Source organism: Necator americanus, chromosome X, assembly GCF_031761385.1.
Source record: "Necator americanus strain Aroian chromosome X, whole genome shotgun sequence".
Classification (NCBI taxonomy): domain Eukaryota; kingdom Metazoa; phylum Nematoda; class Chromadorea; order Rhabditida; family Ancylostomatidae; genus Necator; species Necator americanus.
The window spans coordinates 17,572,271-17,596,117 of NC_087376.1; the positions used below are offsets into that span (position 1 = coordinate 17,572,271).

The window sequence follows — 23,847 nt, forward strand, 5'->3', positions numbered from 1 at the left end:
TAGTTAAGGTACGAGGTGGATTAGCAGATTTGGCACATAAGGTAAGCGCTATTTCATGTGTTGTTGTTTTAAATTGCAAATCGTTTGAATGTTTTGAATGTATAATGATAAGACGCTTGAGAGGACGAGTCACTGATAAAGGATAAAGGATAAAGCGCACGGCGCTAATCATTCCCCTCAAGCCTTCGACCTCAACTCAGATTTCGTTTGTGGTTCATGAACGCGCTTGTAGCCTTAATATGACTTGAGGGGCTAGCCGGTGCATCAAGTCGGTGTTTTTATTCTTTGGTGCCAATTTATCGAGTTTATCGAGATCGGGATTATGACCGATTGGCCATAGGGCAGATTCAAACTTCCGATTGATCATGCGGAACATTTTGCCAACTGCGCAACACCGCCCCTTCAGTGCTATCAGTATCAACCTGAATAGATCAAAACTATCAGTAGAGTTACCGATAGTTTTGATCTATTCAGGCTCTGACTTTATACGTTACGTCAAAACTTCAGCTGTTATTAAAGAAATAAAAAAACCAAGAAAATAAAAATAAAAACGTGGCTACAGCTAAAGCAAATCAATAAAAAGGGCTCGCATTCCGAAAAGTCTTCTTTGCAGAATTCCAACAGATTTTTTTTGCCATGGTTGAAGTACAAAGGATGGAACAGCGACCGCAGCAGTTGGCAGTAATCGGGGTACTGATCCCTTTAAAGTGCTCGCTGAGCAACTGACTGACTTCAACTAATAAGAGTTGAAGCAAACTGCTCAACACACAACAGATTTACCTGTACGTCACTTGTCAACGATTTGTTTAGGAATTTGGACTACAGCCCTTCTTCCATTACTCATTCATAAGTGCAGCAAAAAAAAGTATGCTATCTATAGAAACTTGTTTAATAAATATGAGGAATGCATTGAAGGCCGGCGTTACTGAAGCATGTATCAATTAATTCCTTCTGTAAATAGTCGAGAACGTCGCAAGAAAAAAATGTCGGAAGAGGAGGAAAAATAAAGAGAGCGAAGAGAAAAGGTCGAGGGGATAATCGGTGTTAAATAAACACACACTAGGTGGTGCAAGACATTACGAAAATAGTGAGCGTGGAGTATTTTTTAAAGGATTTTGCTGGAACAATTCCACATCTTTTGCTTAAGGAAAATACCAAACAAATGAAGGGCATTCAGATTAGTATAAATGCAAATAAATGAGTACGAAGACAAGAAAAGAGTATAGATTTCACAATTCTTTTTGGGCTACGCCTGAGAGCTCTGATTTAGAGTGGGTATTATAAGAAAAAAAAGTTCGCATGGAAAAAAAGAACATGGAAAATATCAAGTATGAGTGTAGGAATCACAGCGAGTGAGTATCCGGTATTAACAGTCAACTGGCACGGTGATAACAAACCATCGACCATGACACGATCATTGCATATTTAATTAAGTATAAAGCATTATGATTAACGGGAGTTGTAAGGGAGTTATAAGTTGTAAAGTTAATGAGAAGGAAAACAAGTAGTTTTAAATGCACGTGGCTACCTAAAAATTTTTATCCTCCTAAAAAAATCAACTTGCTGTCATAACCATAAATCTGAGCATTACAAATTTTTGCATTATCATTTCATATAAAAGAAATGAAACTAACCAGAGGGGAGTTCGTACTGACAGGAGTGTAGGAGCGATAAGTGAAAGTAGTAGCATGGTTGCAGAGAAAAGCAAGTTTGCTTTCTCAAATCAGTAAAGGCACATCGGATAAAGTGGCTTACACGTTACCTTTCCCTATCGATCGCGTAGTTGTGCAGCTTTGATAAGAAACTTTGCACGGTTGTAGAGACAGATTTTATCTATATCTCAGCACAGTTTTGGTGTTTCTAACTCTCCTAGTTTCTTGAAACCTAGTTGAGAAATCTGCTTAGATTCCCCTCAGATTTTCGAAATTTTCTCAGCTAGCTTCTTAGAAAACCAGAATAGTTTTAAAGAGGATTTTTTTTTCACCAACTACACGCTTGTTCCTGCCCACAGCACAAAAATCGAGAGAAATGTGCACCTCTAATGTCCCAGTTTCATGGGCACAAATAATTGCACTAGTTTTAAAAAAATTGAAGGTGAACATTTAGCTGCTTGAAATGTGCTGATGCTCCTTGCCAGAAAAGCTGTCCTACTCAGCTGGATGTGAAAACCTTTATAACCAGTATTTCAAACAAGGTATGATTTCATTCATTCTTTATTTGTTTCTTTTCATTTTTGAAACTGTTGAATTATGAAAGAGTTTAGTAGCATAACGAAGTCTTTGATTGTCTAAAAAGAAACTTATAGGGCTCTTCCCTACTTGATTTTCCATTCAGAAAAAAGGGAAGTACAGAATTGACTGCCACCGTTTCCTAGATTGATTTTAAATGTTAATGAATGAATGGGAAAAAAAAATTGAAAGTAAGGAGTGAGGAAAGAGAGCTCTTTTTACTGCCGAGAAAGTTACACCCGATGATGGCCATGAAAAAGGATTAGTTTCTGTGCAGTCCCTGCGACTACATATCGACAGATATGATAGTAGACGCTATTATTTTTGTTTGAGCGTTTTGTTTGCAATGTGTTCATCTATAGCGCGTTCGCAAATTACAGAGATTTACGACCTTTTTGCAATACTTACAATGAAACGCTGCAGCACTTACGACATTGCTAATGAAAGGCTTTGCTTACGATGCATCGATTCAGTCCCAACTGATTTGCTCCAAATTAGAGTAAATAAGTAATTAGACTGATGTCTGAGTACGAATCAACAAATATGACATGCAAGTTTTTGGTCGTACGCTTCACTATATATAGGTATGTTTTGAGGTTTTGTTCTGTTTAAAAATTTTGATTTCGCATAGTATCAAAAAGAAGGCAACGTCCCAATGAGCTGAAACTGATGATTCTTGTTTGCAATGCGCTGTTTATTAGAATCTAGCAGAGCCGGCTCTTTTTAAACTCAAACACTAACTAAAGAGAACAGGTGTACTTCAAAAATACTTGAATATCAACTCTTGGGACAGTCTTTCTATAGATTGTCTTAGAAGTCTATAGACTACCCTAGAAAGTATGAACGTTTCTTGGCATATGCACAAGGTGTGACCGATGTGTGTAAAAAAACATCAGCTGTAGAATTTTCACTGTCCATACATTAAGCATAAAAAGCATACAACCTAGGTGTCTGTGGTCCTGCAGCAAGTTCTGACCACCCCCAGATCTTCCCATCTTAAAGGAATGGTTCCGAAAAAGAAGTTGGTGGATTCCACTTCAGCTGAAGATCGGCATAACAGGTCTGAAAGATGAGAGATACAGGAAGCCAATGCGCAATGACTGATTTAGATAGTTGGGATGCAGACCAAAACTAAGTTGACTCTCTCCAGGTACATCCGTGATGCTGCAGAAAAATTGTGCTCGGTTCTGTGGCTGCAGAAAAATTGTGCTCGGTTCTCAAAGCTTCTAAGCTTTCAATGATTTTAATGGAGACAACCTTACCCCTTTGGAGAGATCACTTCAACACCCTTGCAATCTGCTCCTGAAATCGAGTGCATTTGACAATTAACTTTAACGAAGAAACACCAATCAAGTTAGAGACTCTTGTGTGACTCCAGATGATAAAGAATGAAACGTCTGGCGGAGACGACGAAATTGCTATGACAAAAACTTCACCATTCGTCCTAGACTCACGGGATGATAAAGCTCACTCGTTCAAAATAGAATGAAGAAAAATGGAAAAGTAAACTGCAAGGGAACGCTATTATGATTGACCTATAGAAGCTTCTGTCACAGAATCCATGAACTACCTAAAATTCCTAATTGCAAGATTTTGAATAGCAATGGTTTACCAAAAACCGAGGAGAAACCTACTCCGGTGAACAAGCTAATTTCTACCCTAATCGATCCACGAATGATCATTTTTTTATCACGAGAGGACACTCGAGGGCGGAATTATTGAAAAAAATTGCTACAAAGTGTGGTTCACGAGTATTGGAATATCGACGCTCAAAGTGAATTTCATGCAATATGACTAGCTGCAATTTGTAGGGAATGATTTTTTTTATATTTCTACAAAGTTTGGTGTTTCTAGCTTGCCTAGTTTTTTCTGAAACCCAGGTGAGAAAATTCTAAACTTTGCCTTAAATTTTCGAGTTTTTCTCAACTAGCTTTTGAGAGAACCATAGCACCTATAGAGATGAAAATTCGCAGGTAAAGGTTTTGCTTGAAGCTCTATCAAAATATATCATCGAACTTTTCAACCGCATTACCGTAATCTCCCGTAACGGGAATGTGCGAAATCTCAGATTTTCCGCAAAGCGTCAAAATCTGTATGACTTCATACAAAGTCCAATAACTCAGATCGTAGTTTATAAAGAATTTGGTTTGAAATATGTTGTAAAGGAAGACTCTTTTTATCGTAGTTCATTTTACTTTCTTCCAGATGGTTTTAGTTCTCTGAAAAGCTAGATGTTAAAAAGTTGACAGAAATGCTAAATTTCTCAACTTTTTCTCAACTAACTTGAAAACCAGACGATCGCTGAAAAAGGTGTTTTAACCCTTTTACAGCGCAAATCTTCCTTTACAGAAGGCCGTCACCTTTGTCTTCCTCCTCTTCTGTGGTCAGTTATTCATATTTATTTCATGCAACTAAAATCCGAGAAGTCCACCAGTAATTTCCAAAAATCGGGGCTTGGTCCTAATAGTTAAAATGACCTCAAAATAACACATGTGTGCGGCGAACAGTGCACTGAATACAACATCTGAGAAACTGCCAGCGAAATGCTCTTCTCAGTAACTTTTTTTCGGTTTTGCAAAAAGATTCCGGCAGAGATCAAACTATTATCGTCTGTAGTCGCTATCAGTGGCTGAAATTGTGTTTAGGAAGTAGAAAGTGTGAGAGAAAATGCTTTTAGGTGTGATCTGCACCGATATTGGTTTTTTTCAATTTTGCGAAAATAGGAAAATTCCGGCGGGTATCGAACCCTCAACCGTTTGTAATCACTGTCAAAAAAGAAATGTGTTGCCGAATACACGTTGAAAGCTTCCTCATCTATTCAGTTTATATGCACATATGTACTGATTGACGTCTAATCTTTACAGTAAGCTATCAGTGGCGTCTATATTATCATGCCATGTAATAACGCGCTTGGTTCTTGTGTGTGTGTTTGTCTGTGTGTCACGAAAATACTCCATAATGATGCAAAACTCTGCACATTTATATATATATATATATATGTACATATATGTATATATATGTATGTATATATATATGTATATATGTATATATGTATATATGTATATATGTGTATATATGTGTATATATGTGTATATATATGTATATATATATGTTGGCTTTGATACGACAAATTAGTTTTTCTCATATGTTAGTGAGAGTTAATAAACTTTTATGTGAATGTATACTTCCAAATTTGCAAACTATCATGCTATATAATAACGAGCTAATTCTGTCACGTGTGTGCGTCTGTGTATGTGTGTCTCAGTCAAGAAATTCCAAAAAAAAGGGGGAGATGGATACCACAGCATCAGTTTGGTGCGCTGGAGCTTCAACGCGGTATAGCTATAAAATTGGGTGGGATGGGTCCCACGGGGTCAGAATAGTGCGCCGGTGCCAGGAAGCTATAAGATGGGGAGAGACGGATTCCACTGCGTCGGCTTGGTGCGCAGGAGCCCCAATGTAGAATGGGTTTCTATGGTCCCTTCGCATATCTATTTCCCAGCATGCCTCCCTAACGCTGTTATCATCCTTTTTTAAAAGAGAGCAAACACACGGAAACAAAACGGCTGCATAAATACAATACGTAGTAGCCAACAGTTTACGCGATCTGAGGTAATACCTTTATATTGCTCAGTGTAATGATGGTGATCACGTCAATTCACGCTTACATTCTATGCTAATCGCTGAGCAGAAAAGCTTTATCTGATATTTCGGAATATGTAGCTTTTTATTGATTTGCTTGAGCTATAGCCAAGGCTGGTCTCGTTTGTGATCGCAATGCACTCTTTTTTCCAATTCATTTTTTTGTTCACCGCCAAAAATCCTAAAATGAACAGGGAAGAAGAGTGCATTGCTATCACAAACGAGACTAGTCTTGGCTATAGCTCAAGCAAATCAATAAAAGCTACATATTCCGAAATATCAGACAAAGCTTTTCTGTTCAGCGATTAGCATAGAATATAAGCGTGAATTGACGTGATCGTCATCATTACACTGAGCAAGATAAGGGTGTTACGTCAGATCACGTAAACTGCTAAGCATTTCTCTGCATTCGTGTGTGTACTATCCAAAGAAAGGTTCCGGCCAACATGGTGAGGGTGACTGCGGGCGTGCAGCCGCACGGAGAAGTACGTTAGGGTGCATGCAGTTGTCACAGCCATAAAACGGTTCATAATGTCTCAAGTAATTTACAACAAAGTCGTTTGAAATTATTGTACGTCTCAAGTGCACGACAATCTGATTCCAATTTCGTGTAACAAAAAAAAATCACGGAAGATATCCCATTCCAAATTTACCATAATATGACATGTCGAGAATGCTCTTTGCTTTCTGGCACTTTTAATGCTCAATAAAATTTCAGAAAAAGTGAACAAATGCAACCACTTTTCAACAAGTACTTTTCCTTCTATATAAATGTATTTACATTTTGCAACATGAAGTTGATAATACCCCTGCGATGCAGTGCCACCTCACGATCGACTTTTGCATTAAACCTTGACCACCTTGATCACCTTCACTCCCGTTGATCTTCGAACTGGTCAAGCAAACCCCAGTAATTCTTCCATCTGTCCCGATCGCATGCCAGAGTCGCCCAGTGGTTCCTCCTTTCGCGTGAAACCACGAAGAGCATCATAATTTTCTTTGAAGGACTTCGTGAAGAAATCTGACCATCGGGTCAGCTGTCTTATTGTAGCGCGCTCAATATCCGGCGAACCCAGTCGCTCACGGTTCAGGTCCAACAGTTGTTGTTAAAGCGAATTACGTGTCCGGCCCACCTTATTTCACTTTCCTTGGTAAACGCGGCGGCATCTCTAATCTTCGATCACTAACGTAGGAGAGACACCCTCACTTGCGTGAAGCGGAATACTCTTAGCATCACTCTCTCAATTGCGCGTTCAATGACGCTCACCGCGTTTTCTTCCTGCTTGCGAAATGCCCAGGTTTCCGGCGCATAGGTCAAAGCAGGCAGTACGGTGATGTTGAAGAGGTGAGCCGAGTGTTCCCGGCCTTCCTCACAACATGCTCGATGTTCTTGTATACTTCGCAAGCCGCTAGTTTCTTTCTGCCCAGCTCGGTGGTCAGGTCTTTCATCATGTTCAATTCCCGACCCAGATAAACGTAACTGCTGCATTCGGATATGTTTGTTCCGTTGAGCGTGAATGGGGCATCCGAGACTCAGAGATCCGAGACGTCATCATTCGTTCCGCATGACTGATGCTAGGTGTTATCAGTGCGATATCATCAGCAAAGCGCAAATGTTGTAGCCGCCGACCATCAACCTTCACTACTATGTCGTCCCATTCCAACTTTCGCATTGCGTTCTCGAGTGTGGTCGTGAATATTTTGGGTGAGATTGTATCACCCCGGCGGACTCCTCTCTTCATGTCAATGATAATATTCTTGTAGAATGGCGAAATTCCGGTCGTAAAGTTGCTGTACAACTCGAAGTACCTTTATGTACTGAGTGGGGACACCTTGGTTGTCCAAGGCCTCCATGACCGATTCAGTCTCAACTGAGTCAAAGTTAAGGTGATAGTTGCCGATGTCATGTGGATCTCCTTTTTTATACAACAACACAGTCTTGTTGGTCTTCCACTGTTTGGGAACCTTGCATTTGGACAGGTAACGTGTAAAGAGCCTCGCAAGGGTGTCGCTGAGTACTGGCGGAAGGTTCTTCAGGTGTTCTGATCTTATTCTATCGAGAACAGGTGCCGTACGATTTCTTACCGACATGATAGCATTTCGTTTTTCGGACGGGATTTTCTCTGGAATGACATGTCCGTCTCCCGTCAGATGGTGAGGAGACAAGTGGACGTGGCTGTCAAAGAAATCCGGTGCCGTAGATGGTTTTTTCTATTCCCCTTCTCGATGCAATGGTTGTTCCCTTCGGGTTTTGGAGAGCAGTCATCCTCGTCTTGCGACTGGAGAAGTCTCGATGGGCATAGCGGATGCTTTTTCCCACCTCTGCAGCTTCAACCAGTAATTCTGTGTTTCTCTTTTTAAGGTCTCTTGGTAGTTCAAAAACTTGTCGATAGTCTAATTTAGCGACAACTTGCAAAAGGTTTTGAAACTCTTAGCCCTCTGCGTGCTGTCGTGAAGGTGTTCAACGAGCCGGTCATATTCCTCGTCGATGTTGTCCATTGCGGAATCTTCCCAAAAACCGGGGAGCGTAGCGAAGAGATTCCAGTTAATAATAGTTCTGAGATTTTGCTCTCTGAACTTGGCGGCTTTCTCTGCTCTCCTTGTGAAGGAAAATCTTCCTCGTAGGAGGCGATGGTCCGACTCCGTGTAGAACTTTGGCACAACAGCGACGTCCATCAGGCAGAACCTTTTATTGACGATGATGTGGCCTATTTCATTACGGCACCCTCCACCGGGTGACTCCCACGTTCAGTGTAGAGAGGAGGGCTCCTGGAATTGCGAGTTCCCATGGATGGTATAAGTCGTCATGATGAACTCGGATAGCCTCTACTTCTGTTCATTCCATTGTAAGCCGTGGGTCCCGATGTAAAGTTCCTCAGGCGTAATTCTTCCGAGAATTCTTCTTGGGCCAACCTAGGCGTTGAAATCGCCAATTATGACCTTGCAAAAAGAATGATCTTCTCGGAAGAATTTCTCCAAAGAACTCCGACTCCTTCTTCCTCGTAGCTTGGTGTTGGAGCGTAAGCGACGAAGACAGTCAAACCTGGTGTTGGACTACATCTTCTCATCCGCAGACGTCCGTATTGGGTCGTAACTTGTTCGAAAGAGTCGATGTTCTTCGCCATACTCGTGTTGACGAGGACGCCAACTCCACTAACACCTCTACTGTCGCATGTTCCTAAGAACAGTTCCTCTCCTGTTTCTCCGTTGAGAGTGTGACGTCATCTCGTCTCGGTCAGTCCGATGACGTCGTACTTAATCTTCTTGGCTTGCATCACCAGATCTTCGATGGCCGCTCCCGATCCAAGCGTACGTGCGTTATAAATACAGATCGTCATCCTAGTCCTTTTCCGTTTCGGTAGCCTATATGACTCCTGCAACCCCGTCCTTCCGGGTGCTACCGTACCAAGCTTTTCTCCGGAATTTCCTCTCTTTTCTATTACTGTGACGTGCAAAAAAATTTTAAAACCCATGGGAAGGTTGCAAGCCTCTAGTCCTATGAGTTTTTGGAAGAACGTTGCGTTCTCCAGGAGTAGACATGTGGAACTTATTTGTTGGAGGGGACCCCAAACCGCCTCCTTTGGACCTCCCAGTCACTTGATTGCAGGCTTTTGGCCCGACACACGTGCGAGATACAAGGATGTCATGAGTCAGTCCTGTCTCGGCAGAAACAGAGAGTCCATTCCCTGACTCCACCGGCGTCGCTGCGCAAGCACGAGGTCGCTTTTGATACGCAATTAGCCCACTATCCACAACCCGGAGGCGCGCCGCGTATCCTCGCGACTAACCGGCTGTGGTCCCTCTAGTGAGGGAGATCCGTGGAGCCGTGAGGCGGATGTGGCGCAGTCGGTTAGACGTCCGTTGTAGTCATGGTCAATGGTTCGAAGCCGTTCCAGTGCAAACCAAGTCCTTCATCCCTCTGGGATCGATAATTTGATACAAGACTTGTCTGGGAGGAAAAGACACTGACTTGATCATCGGCTGGCGCCACAAGTCATTGTATAGGCCAACATGCGTTCCAAAAACTTCAACGATTACGAACTGCAGTAAAACACGTTGACGCATAACAAGAGGACTGATACGCCAGTGACTTTATCCTTTATCTTTCAAATCTCTATCATATGAAAAAAGTCCAGATCGGAACAGAGCCAGACGTTAATGATTCCTTTCTTTCGTCATTTGTTGGAGCTTGTGAGCAGTGGTAAAAGCGGAACAACTTTTTATTAGCGGATATCATGACTTATCTTATAATTTCATGATGTAGACAAGGTTGTTGTAGGACTAGCAGTTCCCTGCAGAACTCTCGAACCCGTATGCGATTGCGATATGGTGCATAAGGGATAACGAACAAAGTGTTTTGTTTGCCTTTTTGGGATGCGCCAACGCATTTGATTTCAATTTAGAGTCGTTTGCGGAACACAAACGTGTATGCGGTACAAACAGTGACTTGCTGTGTCCAGCCGATGTATTGAGTCAGTGATTTTGTCCTCCCAAACAAATCCTGGACCAATTTATCAATATCGTAGAAATGAATGGGTTGGATTGGCGCGATTTCGAACCGAGGACCACAGTCGTAGCAAAACCTCTTTTCACCGCGCTACACACGTTCCTCCCGATATAATGAATACCGTAATCAGTGCTATAATAACTTGACGCATACAAAGACAACAACGAGTCTTTGGCAGACAATTTTGGTGCGTTCCTGTATTCGTTGTGATTTCGTCATGCGCTGTTGTCAAAAAACACGAGAACAGACCGGGTCATCAAATTAATTAAGAAAAGAGCGGTTTGGAATTAAACTGCTGTAGATTACACAAAACTAAGTTCTCCAGTTTTTAGAGGTGATTTCAAGTTCCCAACTGTTTTACAAAAATTTGACTCACCCGGGTGTCGAACCTGCGTTGTCCCGTTATCATAGTGTAGGTACAAAATGTTGATTCTCTCGTTCTTTTTTTCGACGTTCCTCTGTAATTCGACCTATGCACCCTATGCACTTGACTCTTCTCTTTTTTTCGTCGTACTATGTCCTTTAGTCAGTATTTGAAGGTGTTCCATAGATTAAAGAATAATAAATAGAATAGAATAGAAATGAAAATATTTCAAACCAATATTTCGAAAACGTTCCAAGAAATTTTCTTTTTCTTCGGTATTTCTTTGCTCGGTATTTCTTCGCTCCTGTTAACATCGACTGTCTCATTCCCCACTTGTTCCTCGGCTCATTTTCGATTTTTCATTTTCGAAACGCATGTGTTTCCAATATTTTGAATCGGCAGCAACCGAGAACTGTCGGGTCGTGTCCCGTCATCACGCTTGATCATGCCCCCTCCCCCCATCCCCCTCTCGTGTTTATTCGTGTTCACCCTTTGCTCTACACTTCTTTAAGCGTTTGCTATCCATAAACATGGGTAATTGTCATAGCTACGTCTACGTTATTTATCAATCATATAGTTATGCAGCGACGTCTTCTACGTAGTAAGGTGGAAACTACATGATACATGGTAAAGTAGCGATTAGGATCAAGGGAGGACCATTGTTAGCACCAGTTGTTCCTCGCTGCAATTCACAAAAGTCCCATTTCGATTCCAACTGCTTTCTCCACCGCGGTGCTGCGAGCGCAGCCACTTACGCAAAAGCACAGTGCTTCAAGTCGCTTCGACCCCATAGTGCACCTATCATCTCACTCATCAATTTGTAATGCAGTTCCAAATTGAGAGTAGCTTTTCTCATCTTGGACATCTGGAGAATACGTATCGAAAGTTATACATGGATGGGTCGGGAAGATTATGGAAAAAATGACGGACTAACCATAAAAATACTTTGCATGAATCTCAAGAGATGCATAACCCATTTGGAGGAGATCGGTAATGAGATGGCTGTGGTAGCAGAATGGAATGATCAGTTGAAAATGATTCGAGAAGCCGTAAGAAGGCGCACGAACCGTTTTAGTTCTTACGATGTGCTTTAGAACACTACTCTATATATAGGGTCCAGCTCTTAAACAGCCTAATTGTAGTTTTTACTTGAATACCGGAGTTGTGCAGAGTCGCCCTGCGTACCTTATCCCGTCATTATCCTAAAGCTCTAGCTGCGTTGTCCCACAGCATGGTGGTGTGGGTTTGTCTGTGCCGAATGTGTACATTAGGAACTCTTGAGGTTTTGTACACTCCAGTCCCAAGTCGTCCGCAAGTTGGCTGATGAATGACTGGTCGGCTCCGGTGTCGAAGAGGATCTCCACCTTCCTAACTAGTGTGGTTCATCCCGAACCTTTGCTCCACCGGTTAGTAGCAGGACATGATGACTGTCACTATCACGTTCTGCGGTTTGACGTACTGTTGTGGTTCGTAGATGATGTTGAGTCCGTGGTATGCATCTGCACGGGATTGACTCGAGTTATCTTCTTTTCCGGTTTCTGTCTGTTCAGTTTAGAGGTGACTGCGTGTAGCTTCTGAGGTTGTTGCAGCGTCGGCACTGCCTCGCCTCGAGGCGGTTTCTGGGTCATGGGTCAATTCAAGCATCTGTTGTTATTTAGCAGGAATGTCCGTCGATCTGATGAGCTTGACATTCGATTCCAATCAACTGAATTATGTGCGTTGGAGTTGCAAAACATACAACGTTGCTGCGATGCTGCGATGCTGATGGCGAAATGTTTTGAGAATCCTCATAGATTTCCGATTGATGAGTGGATGCTGTACTCACTCGATCATTTCTATCTACCATTCCACTGATTTTTTCTTCGGTGGAAATATGATTGTCAAGGATTGACAGCGTGTGACCCATATTCCAATCGCTTTCTTGCGTATTCTACAAAACGTACTCTTAAAATGCTTGACGCTGCAAAGTGGTTGAGAACCAAGGATTTTCTGCGAGAGGTAGGATCCGTCGAGGTTGACCGTTAGTTTTTGCAGCTGCGTAACGATAGGAATGATCGCTTCCAGAAGACGTCTCTGTGCTTTGATGCTCCCTGATTCGGCTTTTGCCGTTTGCAAATGCGATTGTAGATTCCCGATGAGAGCGGACTCATTGCCGTATTTGGAGTGTAAGAGGTCAACTACGTGATCGTAATTTGAATCAATGATGGGGTAACGACGTATGAGTTCTCGGGCTTCTCCTCTCAGGGTGTTGACGAGTTGAATTTCTGAAGTCTCGTCAAAGGTTGCTGGTGCACATTACCCTCGGACAGTGTCCAGAAATTTGAAAATTTCCAGACTTTCCCTGTGAACGTCGGTACAGGTATCGTTGGGATTTTCGGAATTTGCACTGCAGCTGCCGTTTGTACTATTGATGTTTCCTCCTGTCCGGATCCTAATAGTTGTCCCTCTACGTTGATTATTCGTTCTTACGCCCGCTCCAGCACCGCGTGAGCTTTGTCTAAATACTGCGTTACTTGCTCATCGTTTTCTTCCGTAAGTGGTTCCTGAAGATCATCCATTGCGGTCGTGAAGTTATTTAAGGCATCTGTGACGAGCCGTATCATTGCCGACAGTTTAAAGGAGGTTCTGCGGAGTTTTTGTACTGTTGTTTGGTTCATGCAAACCTCATCTGGCTGCGTTGAAGATTGTTCGTCAAGCAGCCGTGCCAAGCTATTGCAGTATCGAGTCAAAAGCCCATTGTTAAATCACATTCAGGATAGATGATGAGCTTGTGGGTAATCTTTTCAAACTCGGTCTACATAAGATAATTAAGCGTTAAAAGTGAGCGTAGTGTAACAGGGCCTGACATCTTTTCCCTTACGTCAACAATTAAATGTGGAACACTTGATATCCGACGCGTGTCAAGTTACTCGCGAGTTAATGCTGACTGTCGTTTGCGTCGTCTGCGTAACTGATGATCCGCCAGACTATCGAAGTAGAGGAGTGAAGGAAAGAAAAAAAAGGGGAAAATCGTCGTGAAAAGGTGGAAAAATTGATGTTTACGTAGAAACGAATAGGTAAAACGCTGTCAACTCGGAGAAATCTGCGACACAGGAAGTCTAACGTGCTCAAGATCGTCTGCGCACTGCGAAGTTACAAAAAATTATTGAACAGTAACTCGATTCAAGTCTGTACCTGCGGATTCAAGCGTCGGGAACGTAGTGGGCTGATGCACCATAAACAGAATTTTTGCGAACTTCCTTCTGCTACACGCCTTCAACAGTGTTCGTTAATACTTTGTATAGTGGTACCTCAAACTTGGATAATTAAACCATATAGAAATACAAACATAATGACGTAACATAAATATACGAACAAAAAAAAACAACAAAATAAACTAATGTTAGGAAAAGTACGAAGGAATGGGCCCGTCTCCCTAATACTGAGAATCTAACGGAATATGTTCCCTGAACAGAAAGAGAATTTAAAGGACGCTGCATCCTTTATAATCTTTAAAGGACGTCGTGAAAAGTTCAAAGTTAACTGAGCGTTGTAAGGTCGCAGAGGTTCCGCGATACTCTCCCCTCCCTAGATATGCTGCTCTGTGAAACGAAATTCCAAGGGTTGCGACGGGTCCAACGGCGTCGAATTGGTGCGCCGGTGCCAGACAACTATAAAATGGGGTGGAACGGGTCCAATGGCGTCGAAATGGTGCGTTGTGGTTGTAGAGCGGGAAATGGGGGTGTGGCGGGTCCATCGGCGTCGAAATGGTGCGCCGCCGTCAGATAGCTATAGATGGCTTGGTGCAGTCATATCACGCAGTAACTCCGTGTGGATGTTGCAAAAGGTAAAACCGCTTCATGTCCGTGGCCACTGTCCATGTTGCTTTTCACCTCTACGACACCTCTGCGCGTCTACCTCTTTGCACATTTCCCTCAGCATAGTAACGTCTCTTCCTCAGAAAGTGGAAACACGTATGCAAACGGCAGTTTAAATAGTAGCAAGTCGTTCATATGATCTCACGTAGAACCTTATCTTTATTAGCGCAATGATGTCGTCCTCGTCATGTTAAATTTGTTTTGTGATGACATTATGTGATAACTGTTTGGGGAAAACAGGAAGAAAACTCATACTTCGATTCATACTTTCAAATTGTGTCTTTATTATGTTGGTATTGAAGGAGTGTTTGAAGGTGAAGTTGGAATTTTCTCGAAATGTAGAATTGACGGGTTTTGAAAGAAAAGTATGAAATCTTCCGCCTTTGTTTATAGTGAAAAAGAAAGTTGTTGAAAAAATAGAACTCTGATTTCGGAGAAAATGTCATTACTATTAATTTTTGATTAATCTTGATTAATTCAACGGTGAAGGGGAGCGAAGAGAACACCCAAAATATCTGAAGTCCGGCTTTAGCCTGACGTTCAGTCTGGTTGACAATAAAACAGCAAATAAGATGACGAATGAAGGAAATAAAGATGGCAAGATCGAAAGCCTAGCAAAACTTTTCATCACTCTGCCCTCCTCTCTTCTTTCGTTTTGACTTGGGCGATGTCGTCTTTAGAAACAGCATACAAAAAGATAGGATGAGGGATGTAGATAGCGGGCATCAATGGTCTTCCGTTCGCTGGTCCGTCGCACATATGCCTGCACTCGCATACGTGAAATGTTGTTAGCTGTCTCATAGGTAAAATCGATCGACAAAACCGTTTCCCACACCATTTGCAGAACAATTGAGGGGATTGAGCGTGATCGCGGTCATACTCGTAATCTACAATTAAAACCCTGTGAAGGGATCCTAACATCGCCATTTTCGTAATATGCTGCATCAAAACAACTGGCATTTGCAACTGCAACTAGTATTTTAGAGCTTATTCAAAAAATGCGTGTTCTTTGGTAAAACGATTCCATATAACCTGAAACTTCAACTATGCTATTCAAAACATCACATAAAGATGGGAACTAAGCTTTAAGACAGTACCGGTCCTTTCCTTCTGTTCCGTTCAAACTGTTGAGGTCATCGTCTGACTCAATATAGCGAGGCTTTATTATGTAGATGGTAAGAGTGACAAAAATATCAAAGATTGTTGTATGCTTGAAAACAAATAAGCTGAGAAATGGGAAACGCATGGTGCACGGTGACACAAATGTGATTTTAATAAATGCTAAAAATGCTGGCAGGCAGCCCGTGCTATAATACTGGAAGGATTCCTAGGAAGTCAGCTAAGGTGCTGTACCACTCTAGTGATTCTTGATGGATCTAGATTTTATTTCTAAGATTCCTAAATACTGCTTCATCAACAAATGCGTAATACTCGGAGGACTCCAGGCGGCAAAGATTTTACTCAAAGATCATTTCCAGAATTACTACGGAGCAGCTCGTCAGATACTGAGTGATAATCCTCTTGGTCTTACGTGTGGGATGATCTGCCCAACTTCCGATCTCTGCGTTGGCTCGTGCAATCTCCATGCCACTGAGGAAGGTCCAATAAATATTGGGGGCCTGCAGCAATTTGCATGCGACGTAAGGAATACTTTCAGAGCAGACTTTTTACATTCCAACTCATTAATGAAGGCTGATTTGGTTAAAAGGTCAATTTGTTGCAGAGCAGAGTATTCTGCTTCGTTTCTATTTTCGTTCTATTTTCTATTCTTCCTATTCTTAGAAACAAGAATTGGTGAAATTAGACAAACAATTCCTGGCCTCTCAGACCATCAATCAACTCTTGACTACTTTCAGTGTGGTTTGTAAACAAAAGTAATCGAATATATCCCTCTCATTTTCTCTTTATTCCTAATTGCGCTCTTTTAATTTCAGTTTTGCCGTGTCCCATTTTTTCTGTATGGATGGCATAAGCAAATCAAAATAAACATCAAAAAACCTGGTGGAGGATTACTCATCAAAGTCGTCAAGATGGGCTTGTACGATTGCGGACCCGCGGAGGACTCAAACTCAGGATCGTAAGTGCTCACGCACCTACGGAGACCGCAGACGACCACAAGAAGAAGGCGTTTTACGATTACATCAATACGTTGATATCCAAGATACTAACCCAGCAGGCGGTAACTGCCAGAATTGATGTAAATGCAAAGATGGGACTTGAACAACAGTCCGATGTGCTTGGAAAATGGTTCTTTCACACGCATCAAACACAGGAGAACGGCAGTTGGTTGGCTAACCTTTGCATGCCGACTAATCTCGTCACTGCTTTCACATTTGAAAGGAATCATTGACGAAATCAGCGTACGTGACAAAAGTAAACCATTTTAACCTCTGAAGAGCAGCTCCAGCTGAAGATAAATATTCTTAAACCACATTTCGACTACATTTTCACGGGAAACATCCCCTTCTCGGTTATCTGAAAATCTAGAGCTTTGTGGGAAGTCGCATTCGGTTCCGTGAGAACAAATGGACGTCAAGAGCGGAGGAAGTTGAGAAGGCATGGGAGGACAAGAACCTGGAAAAAAAAAACCCTTCACTCTGCAGAGACACTATACCGGGAAAATGAGGAGGTGTTCGCATGCCCTAAACACTGCTAACGGAGTCGCTGTCGGAGAGACAACCAGCCCATCTGTAGGGAACATTTCAACATTTTGCTGAGTCGACAAGCGCCGTCAGTCCCTGAACTCGTGTACGCTCAAAGACGGAAATACACCGCGGTCAGGAAAGAGCAAAATGAAGAATGGAAAATCTCGCGCAGACGATCAAATTAGCGGAATCCCTTCCATCCTCTTGGATTCGTGAGATGACGAAGGTCATTTTTTCAATATGGTTGACGAAAGGATACCTGACTCGTGGAGACACGCTATCATAGTTCCTCTTTGCAAGAAGCTATCCGTCACGGTACCCGGGAATTAACGAGGAATATTATTGTTGCGTGTGATGTTCGAGGTTATGAAGCGGATCATCCCGGAGCGGCTAATCCGACATCACGAAAAAACCACCCGCGACGAACAAGAAGGCTTTTTTCCAACTCGATTGATGACTGATCAGGTTCTTATTGTAAGGAGAGTGATTGAAGTGTGGCAGTGGTATTCGAAGTCTGTACAGCTTCCTTTTTTAGGTTTCGAAGCCGTTTTTGATTCTCCTTTTAGAGCCCATTTTCTCAATGCGCTTTGCGCCAGCGGAGTTCCATGAACATTCGTACGCCTTAGAAACGACATGAACGGAAGAACAACTGCTGCTGTTCGAACACCAGCCGGATGTACTACAACGTTCGAAGTGAAACTGGAGTGAGACAATTGGATGTAGCGGTACTTGTTCTCTTCAACTCTGCCGTCATCAATATGGTAGCAAGAACAAAGAGTTGAGCAGTGTCCCGCCGATATTAATTTAGCACCGTCTGCTCGTCTCTTGATGGATCTCGGGTACGCCGGCGATGTGCAGTAGTATTGGCTTCTAGTAGCGTGAAATTACAACAAGCTTTTAACCATGTATCGAAATTAGCTGCAGCCTACGGATTGCGATCCTGCACTGATAAATGCAAGCAGATATGGGTTTCTTTAAGACAATCACCGGGAATCAGGATAGACGGACAACCTACCGAACTCGTGGATGAGTTCTGTTACTCGGACTGTATGCTGGAAAACGAGCTACGAGAGAGATATTCAGGAAAGATGCGCTGAAGTTAATTCGGCATTTGACCCATTGACTAGGTGTCTGTGGTTTATCGCCAACGCCCTATCATGATGGATCGGAGAGTTGGGCAGCGCCGTCGACGGGCAGTGGAGAAGCTTTTTTGCATGAAGAGAAAGCTGTTAAGATGACTGTTAGGCTACATGAATGGTGTAAAGAAGAACTAAATGGTGTACCGTAAAGAAGAACTTTTCTCAGAAGTGGACGTTGTAGCGGCGGATGACACGTGAAACGTCAACATCTCGTCTGACCTTCTGAAGTAGTCACGGAAAACAGTCTTCGCTTCTTTGGTCACGTTATGAGAAGACCGCCTGATCGTCTTGTCCAAGTTGTCTTGAGGATGCTTCCAAATCCTGAATGGAAAAGGGCCCCTGGTCGTAAAAGAAGGTTCCGGACAGGAGTGGTGAAGAAAGACCTTAGGACATTTGGTGTTGACAAACAGTTCAGTCGAGAAGTAAAGTTCCGCTGCTTATGGAGTAGCGACGAATGGGAAGATTCTGTGCAAGCTCTCGCAGAAGATCGAGAAGGTTGGGCAGAGCTGTGTTCAAGGACGACACACCCCGGCGGAGATGCAGATAGCCGCGTTAAGCCGTAACATCCGTCCGCCGATTAAGTCAAGTAAGTCAAAGTGACAGCAGCAGGGTTATCATAAGAGCTTGTGATCTCTGTGTTGAAACATGCTTCCAAAAAAATTGCGCAATGAAGCAGTGTCGCGAAAGAACCTACTCCTTAGTAAGATGGGTTCAACTCTTTATTACAAGTCTAATTTAATACCATCTATATTGGCAGACTTGTGGCAGTAATAACATTTGATATCTCTCAAACTGGCGCAAAGCGTCATAGTGCTTCACATTTTTGTATTGGATTTCATGTAAAAAATCTGCATGTAATTTCAGCCAACTATACTAAGACAGAAGATGTTGAGTGAGGCACTTTTTATTTGCGCCTTTGTAATGGATTAAGAAGTGAGTCGTGAAGTCTTTTAAACTAAAAAAAGCGCACAAAAAAGCAGTAGCTAAATATTTTGTGATGCTTGGTAGAGAATTTCTTGTTCTGCAAGGAAGTTTTGATCTTGAAGTCGATTAGTGCTTGTATTTATGGAGTGTCAGATAGACAATACGGAACATTTTCGACAACTCTTCATCTTTGCATTAAATTAAGGTGTGGAAAGTCCAGAATCTCCACGTAAGGCTGGTTTTGTGTATAGAGTGCTTTCCAGAGGTCATCATTCCTTAATTCTGACATGATATCAAATCGTTAAGGAGTTTTCTTACATCGAAACCCGGTATGATCAGATGTGAAGTCTAAGAAGCCTTGTGCCTCACCAATACCTTTCTCTGCTTCCTGTTTGTCACCTACAAGCTTTTCAGAGAGTGATCTTAATCAAAATTGTAAAGACACTGGATGACGCTAGATCTGTCCTACGAGCAAAAAGAACTCTAAAGAGGATTCAGCGATCCATATGCACTGTTCCAAAACCCGTTGTCGCGAGAGTATTAGATGCCGATGTTTCTAATTTTCTCTTGAAAAAAGTTCCTGACTCAGTAGAGACAGAAGCGATTACGAAGACCTTGGAGCTCCTACTAAATAGATAACGTCATGAGTGGGGTTTTGCAATTCTATAAGGATTCCATATTTTATTGACAATTCTATATTTCGTCACATACACGAAAAGAATGGTTCAACAAGATGACATAAACTTACTGAAAATGTTCACTGACTCTTTACATGAAGTGCATAGATTGGAACGGGGTAATATGATCGCGAATGTTGATGGTTACCTGTTACACCGTTTTTGCGAATAAAATCGTACTTGTAACCCAATTACAAACCAAGCGGAACAAATAGTGGACAAATCCAACGATACGTTACGAAAGAGTTGTGCTGAGTTGAAAACGCAAGAAACGATGTTCACGAAAAAGAGATGGATCTCGGGTAACGCCTTCATGCTCAACGAAAAGAATGTATCCGCATGGGCAACCTATGTATGACTAAGAAATAAACATTATGAATGACCTGACTCCTAGCTACGAAGGAGGATCCGATCAATTTAGAGAACCTCGAGAACATCCAATTCCTTGCTCATCTCTTTAGCTTCACCGTTCTTCCTGTTTTCGCGTAGGTTTCAGGTACGCGTGCGCTTTGCGAGCAAAAGGAAAAAACGTTGTAATTGAGCGCTCAGAAGAATGGAATGGAAAAAAAATGGAAAAGGTAGAGTAGAACTAAAGTAAAAGAGAAATTTTGAAGTTCTATCCTATGTAAGCAACCAAAAGTCAGAGACGCCACCGCAGATACCAAGAAAACTGAAATTATGTGGGTCGGACACGTGTTGCGTTTCAATGACAACCATTGGAGGAGAGCAGTGAGCGAATGGATACCACGCGAAATAAGAAGCCCACTGATTCGATGGATTCCAGAGTTCCTCACTATGTCCTTCGGAGAAACATTTGACTCTGTTCGTTCTCTTTCGACTTCTTTGAGCGGACACCACTAATAGAGCTACTTGTGCCTATCGCGCCTTGAAGTAGTCAAAAGGCTTCTCCTCTCACAGAGTACTTCCCTTTGAAGGAACTCGAGTGGAAGTCCTATTAACGAGACGACGTTTTTCAGACATTGCGGTAGATATCGCGCAGAACCCACTCGCTCACCTCTTCTTACGAACGGTTGTCGTTGAAATACATCAAGTATTCAGCCCACTTAATTTTACACGGCAGTGTCTCTGACGTCGAGTCTTCTTTCAAAGCCTAGCTCAGATATCAGGTCATCCATCATTTCCATTAAATCTTAAATGTATTCAGCCGGAGTATTCAAATATATTCTTTCCGCTGAGTGTCATGAGCTAAGCGCAGTAGCTGTCGGCCATCATCTATCATTCCCATGTTCTCCCATTCTCATTCTCACATTACTACATCTACATCCTCGATAGTGAAACTGGATATTTTCGAGTGAGATTGTGTCGCCCTTTCGGAGACCTCTTTTCGCGTCGACTGCAAACGTATTGTAGAATGGTGAACATCCGCTTGGAAATTCACTGTACAAGTATACTTTTAGGTACTTGATGTACTGCAGTATACGCGTCCTTTGTTGTCCAAGGCTTCCACGATTACCGTCAACTGAGACTTCCTTCAACCCAATGGAACTGAGACCCAGTAGCATCCTATACTATCGAGACACTTCATCGAGTTTCGAGACAATGTGTATGTGGTCAGTCGTTTCCAACTTCTTTACGGGACCCTGATTGTTCTCACGGTTGCCCTCGATCTAGTGCTTTTCAATTCTATTCAAGATCACTCTTACGAAAAGTTCATGGATGACGGACCATAGATAGTATAGGCAGTAGTCACCAATCTCATCTTTGGATCTGTGGATCCTCCTTTATGCATACCAACATGGTTCTGATGTTGACATACATAAAGGAACCTTACTAGAAACTGTGTATTCCATCAGGTAACGCGTGAAGAGCCTCGCCAGATCAGTTCTGATAATAGATTCTCCGGATACTTAGATTTTGTCCTGGCAAGAACAGGTGAAGTACGCTATGTCCATCTTCCCTCACATAGTGAGGAGGCAAGTGGACGTGGTTGTCGAAGATACCTCAGTAGAAGTTGTGAATGACCTTCTCTATTCCCCTTCTTAAAGCTGTGTTTGGACTATAGAACAAAAGCTCTTTCTAATTCGCTGCTTCAGCTGATACTACCCTTATCTTTCTAATGTCTTATTTTATCTACTTTCCCAATCCTTGCGAGCTCGGAGTTAAGTTCATGGTTGCCTCCGTCTCGTGCAGCTCCATGCTAACGTATTAGCTCCATAGTTTTTAGAGATAACTGTGGTTTTAAAACTCCTTATTTTATAGACGTGAAGATGCTCCACAAGCAGATTCGTAGTCAATGTTGTCCATTGCCCAAAAGTCCGTTTACTAGCTAGAGATCCTAGTTGGTCGTGGTACTGGGGTTCGCTTTATGAACTTTGCGGAATCTTTTCTTTTTTCCTTTGCCTGGAAAGAAAAATTTTTCTCGAAGAAGACGATGGTCCGATCCTGTGCAGGATTTCGGTGCAACAGCGACATCACTCATTGAAAAGCTTTTGCTGGAGAAGATGTTGCTTCATTACGGTATACCCGGGAGGCTAACATCCTATGTGGTGAAGAGGGCTTCCGTGGATGGTCTCATTCCTATGGTAAACTCAGGAAACCTTCCCGCCTGATCGTTCCACTATGAGCCGAGGGTCCCATTGTGAGGTTCTTTAGACGTTCTTTTGTGGCCGGTTTCTGCCAATCATCAGCAGAAATGTGCAAGGAATGATCTTCTCTGTGAAGCTTCCCTAGGTCAATGTGAAAAGGCTTGAGCTTTTATTCTTCGTAACTTGATATTAAAAATAAGCAATGAATATTGTCTGCGCTGGCGTTGGGCCGCACTTCTCATCAGTGAAAGTCTTATTCAGTTCGTCAGTTCCTCGGAAGAATTGGTTTTAACTGGTACCTTCAGGCTGGTGAGGAAGCCGACTCTACCGTTTTCTCTTTTGTTGCATGTTTCCAGGAACAGCTCCTCTATGGTGTTCTGTTTGTGGCGCCTCATCTCGGTCTGTCCGCTGACATCCTTGATCGTGTTGACTTGCATCATCAGATCATCAATGACCGCTTCCAATGTAAGCGTACATGCGTTGCACGTACAGATCGTCACTCTATTCCTTTACCGTTTCGGCAGCCTTTTGAACAATCTAAAAAAATCTACGAGAATTGATCGACTGGTGTGTGATAAGTCTTTATGGTCAAATTTCTCATTTTCGAAGCAGAAAGATCAATGGCTGGCAGTACCTTCAGGCATTGTTTGTCAAATCTATTTAAACGGACTTACCACATCGATGAGGTGAGAGAAAAAGAATTTATCAAAATGCTGCCTTCTTCGCTTCATTCTCCAACTCTATGTTAGTTCAAAAATAAAGTAATGAGTAGCAATCAAAAGAATTACAAGCCCAAACGCACCATTTTGTAATGCAAAATACTGCCTACCAAATTATTATGAAACATTCTGGCAGCTGTTCTTATTTTTGTGTGCACTTTTCAATAATGAAAAAAGGCTTACGACTTATTTTCCAATCTAGTCCAATAATATTCGAGAACAGGAAGGAGACTAGAGAATTGTTCAACAGAACATTGTGTAGCAATTGTCGGTGCAGGTGTCTCTGATGTGGAGCAGGGAACAAAATGGAAGAACTGCAACATGAGTTACATTAATTAATAATATCCAACAGCGAGGGTAACTGGTATCTTACTCTTTGCTAGAAATTAAAAAACTGTACATAATTTTAGGTGTTTAAGAGGATGAACATCCGACAGATTGTTTCAAAAGAAGTTCGAGAAAGCAGAAATGGGTCTCATGAAGAAGCAGTTGCTCTACTAGGAAAGTTGTACTTTGCATTGTATTTACAAGTCCAAACTATACGTATTTCAGTTCAACACAAGCATCTCACTGTAAAATATAAAGATGTAAAATCCAAA

The 23,847-nt window shown here is 42.2% G+C and overlaps 4 protein-coding genes across 5 annotated transcripts in view; 2 read left to right on the forward strand and 2 right to left on the reverse strand.

The window, feature by feature from the left end:
- Nucleotides 1-23,847, forward strand: part of RB195_023830 (uncharacterized protein) — a gene marked incomplete at both ends in the record, with an annotated part of 33,907 nt that overhangs the window by 8,166 nt on the left and 1,894 nt on the right. The window contains 3 exons of one of the 2 annotated variants that reach the window (XM_064211394.1): nucleotides 2,107-2,194; nucleotides 16,077-16,238; nucleotides 23,659-23,791. In XM_064211394.1, the coding sequence (XP_064067275.1) occupies nucleotides 2,107-2,194; nucleotides 16,077-16,238; nucleotides 23,659-23,791 (383 nt within the window). The remainder of the gene's footprint in view (nucleotides 1-2,106; nucleotides 2,195-16,076; nucleotides 16,239-23,658; nucleotides 23,792-23,847) is intronic. The other variant, XM_064211395.1, reaches the window with a different exon arrangement.
- On the reverse strand, nucleotides 7,614-7,961 carry RB195_023831 (uncharacterized protein; the record flags this gene model as incomplete). The annotated part of the gene is made up of 1 exon (XM_064211396.1): nucleotides 7,614-7,961. One exon carries the CDS (start codon nucleotides 7,959-7,961, stop codon nucleotides 7,614-7,616), a length of 348 nt encoding a protein of 115 aa, XP_064067277.1.
- RB195_023832 (uncharacterized protein) lies at nucleotides 8,265-8,546 on the reverse strand (the record flags this gene model as incomplete). The annotated part of the gene is made up of 1 exon (XM_064211397.1): nucleotides 8,265-8,546. The coding sequence occupies one exon, from the start codon at nucleotides 8,544-8,546 to the stop codon at nucleotides 8,265-8,267; it is 282 nt and encodes a 93-aa protein (XP_064067278.1).
- Nucleotides 18,649-18,945, forward strand: RB195_023833 (uncharacterized protein; the record flags this gene model as incomplete). The annotated part of the gene is made up of 1 exon (XM_064211398.1): nucleotides 18,649-18,945. The coding sequence occupies one exon, from the start codon at nucleotides 18,649-18,651 to the stop codon at nucleotides 18,943-18,945; it is 297 nt and encodes a 98-aa protein (XP_064067279.1).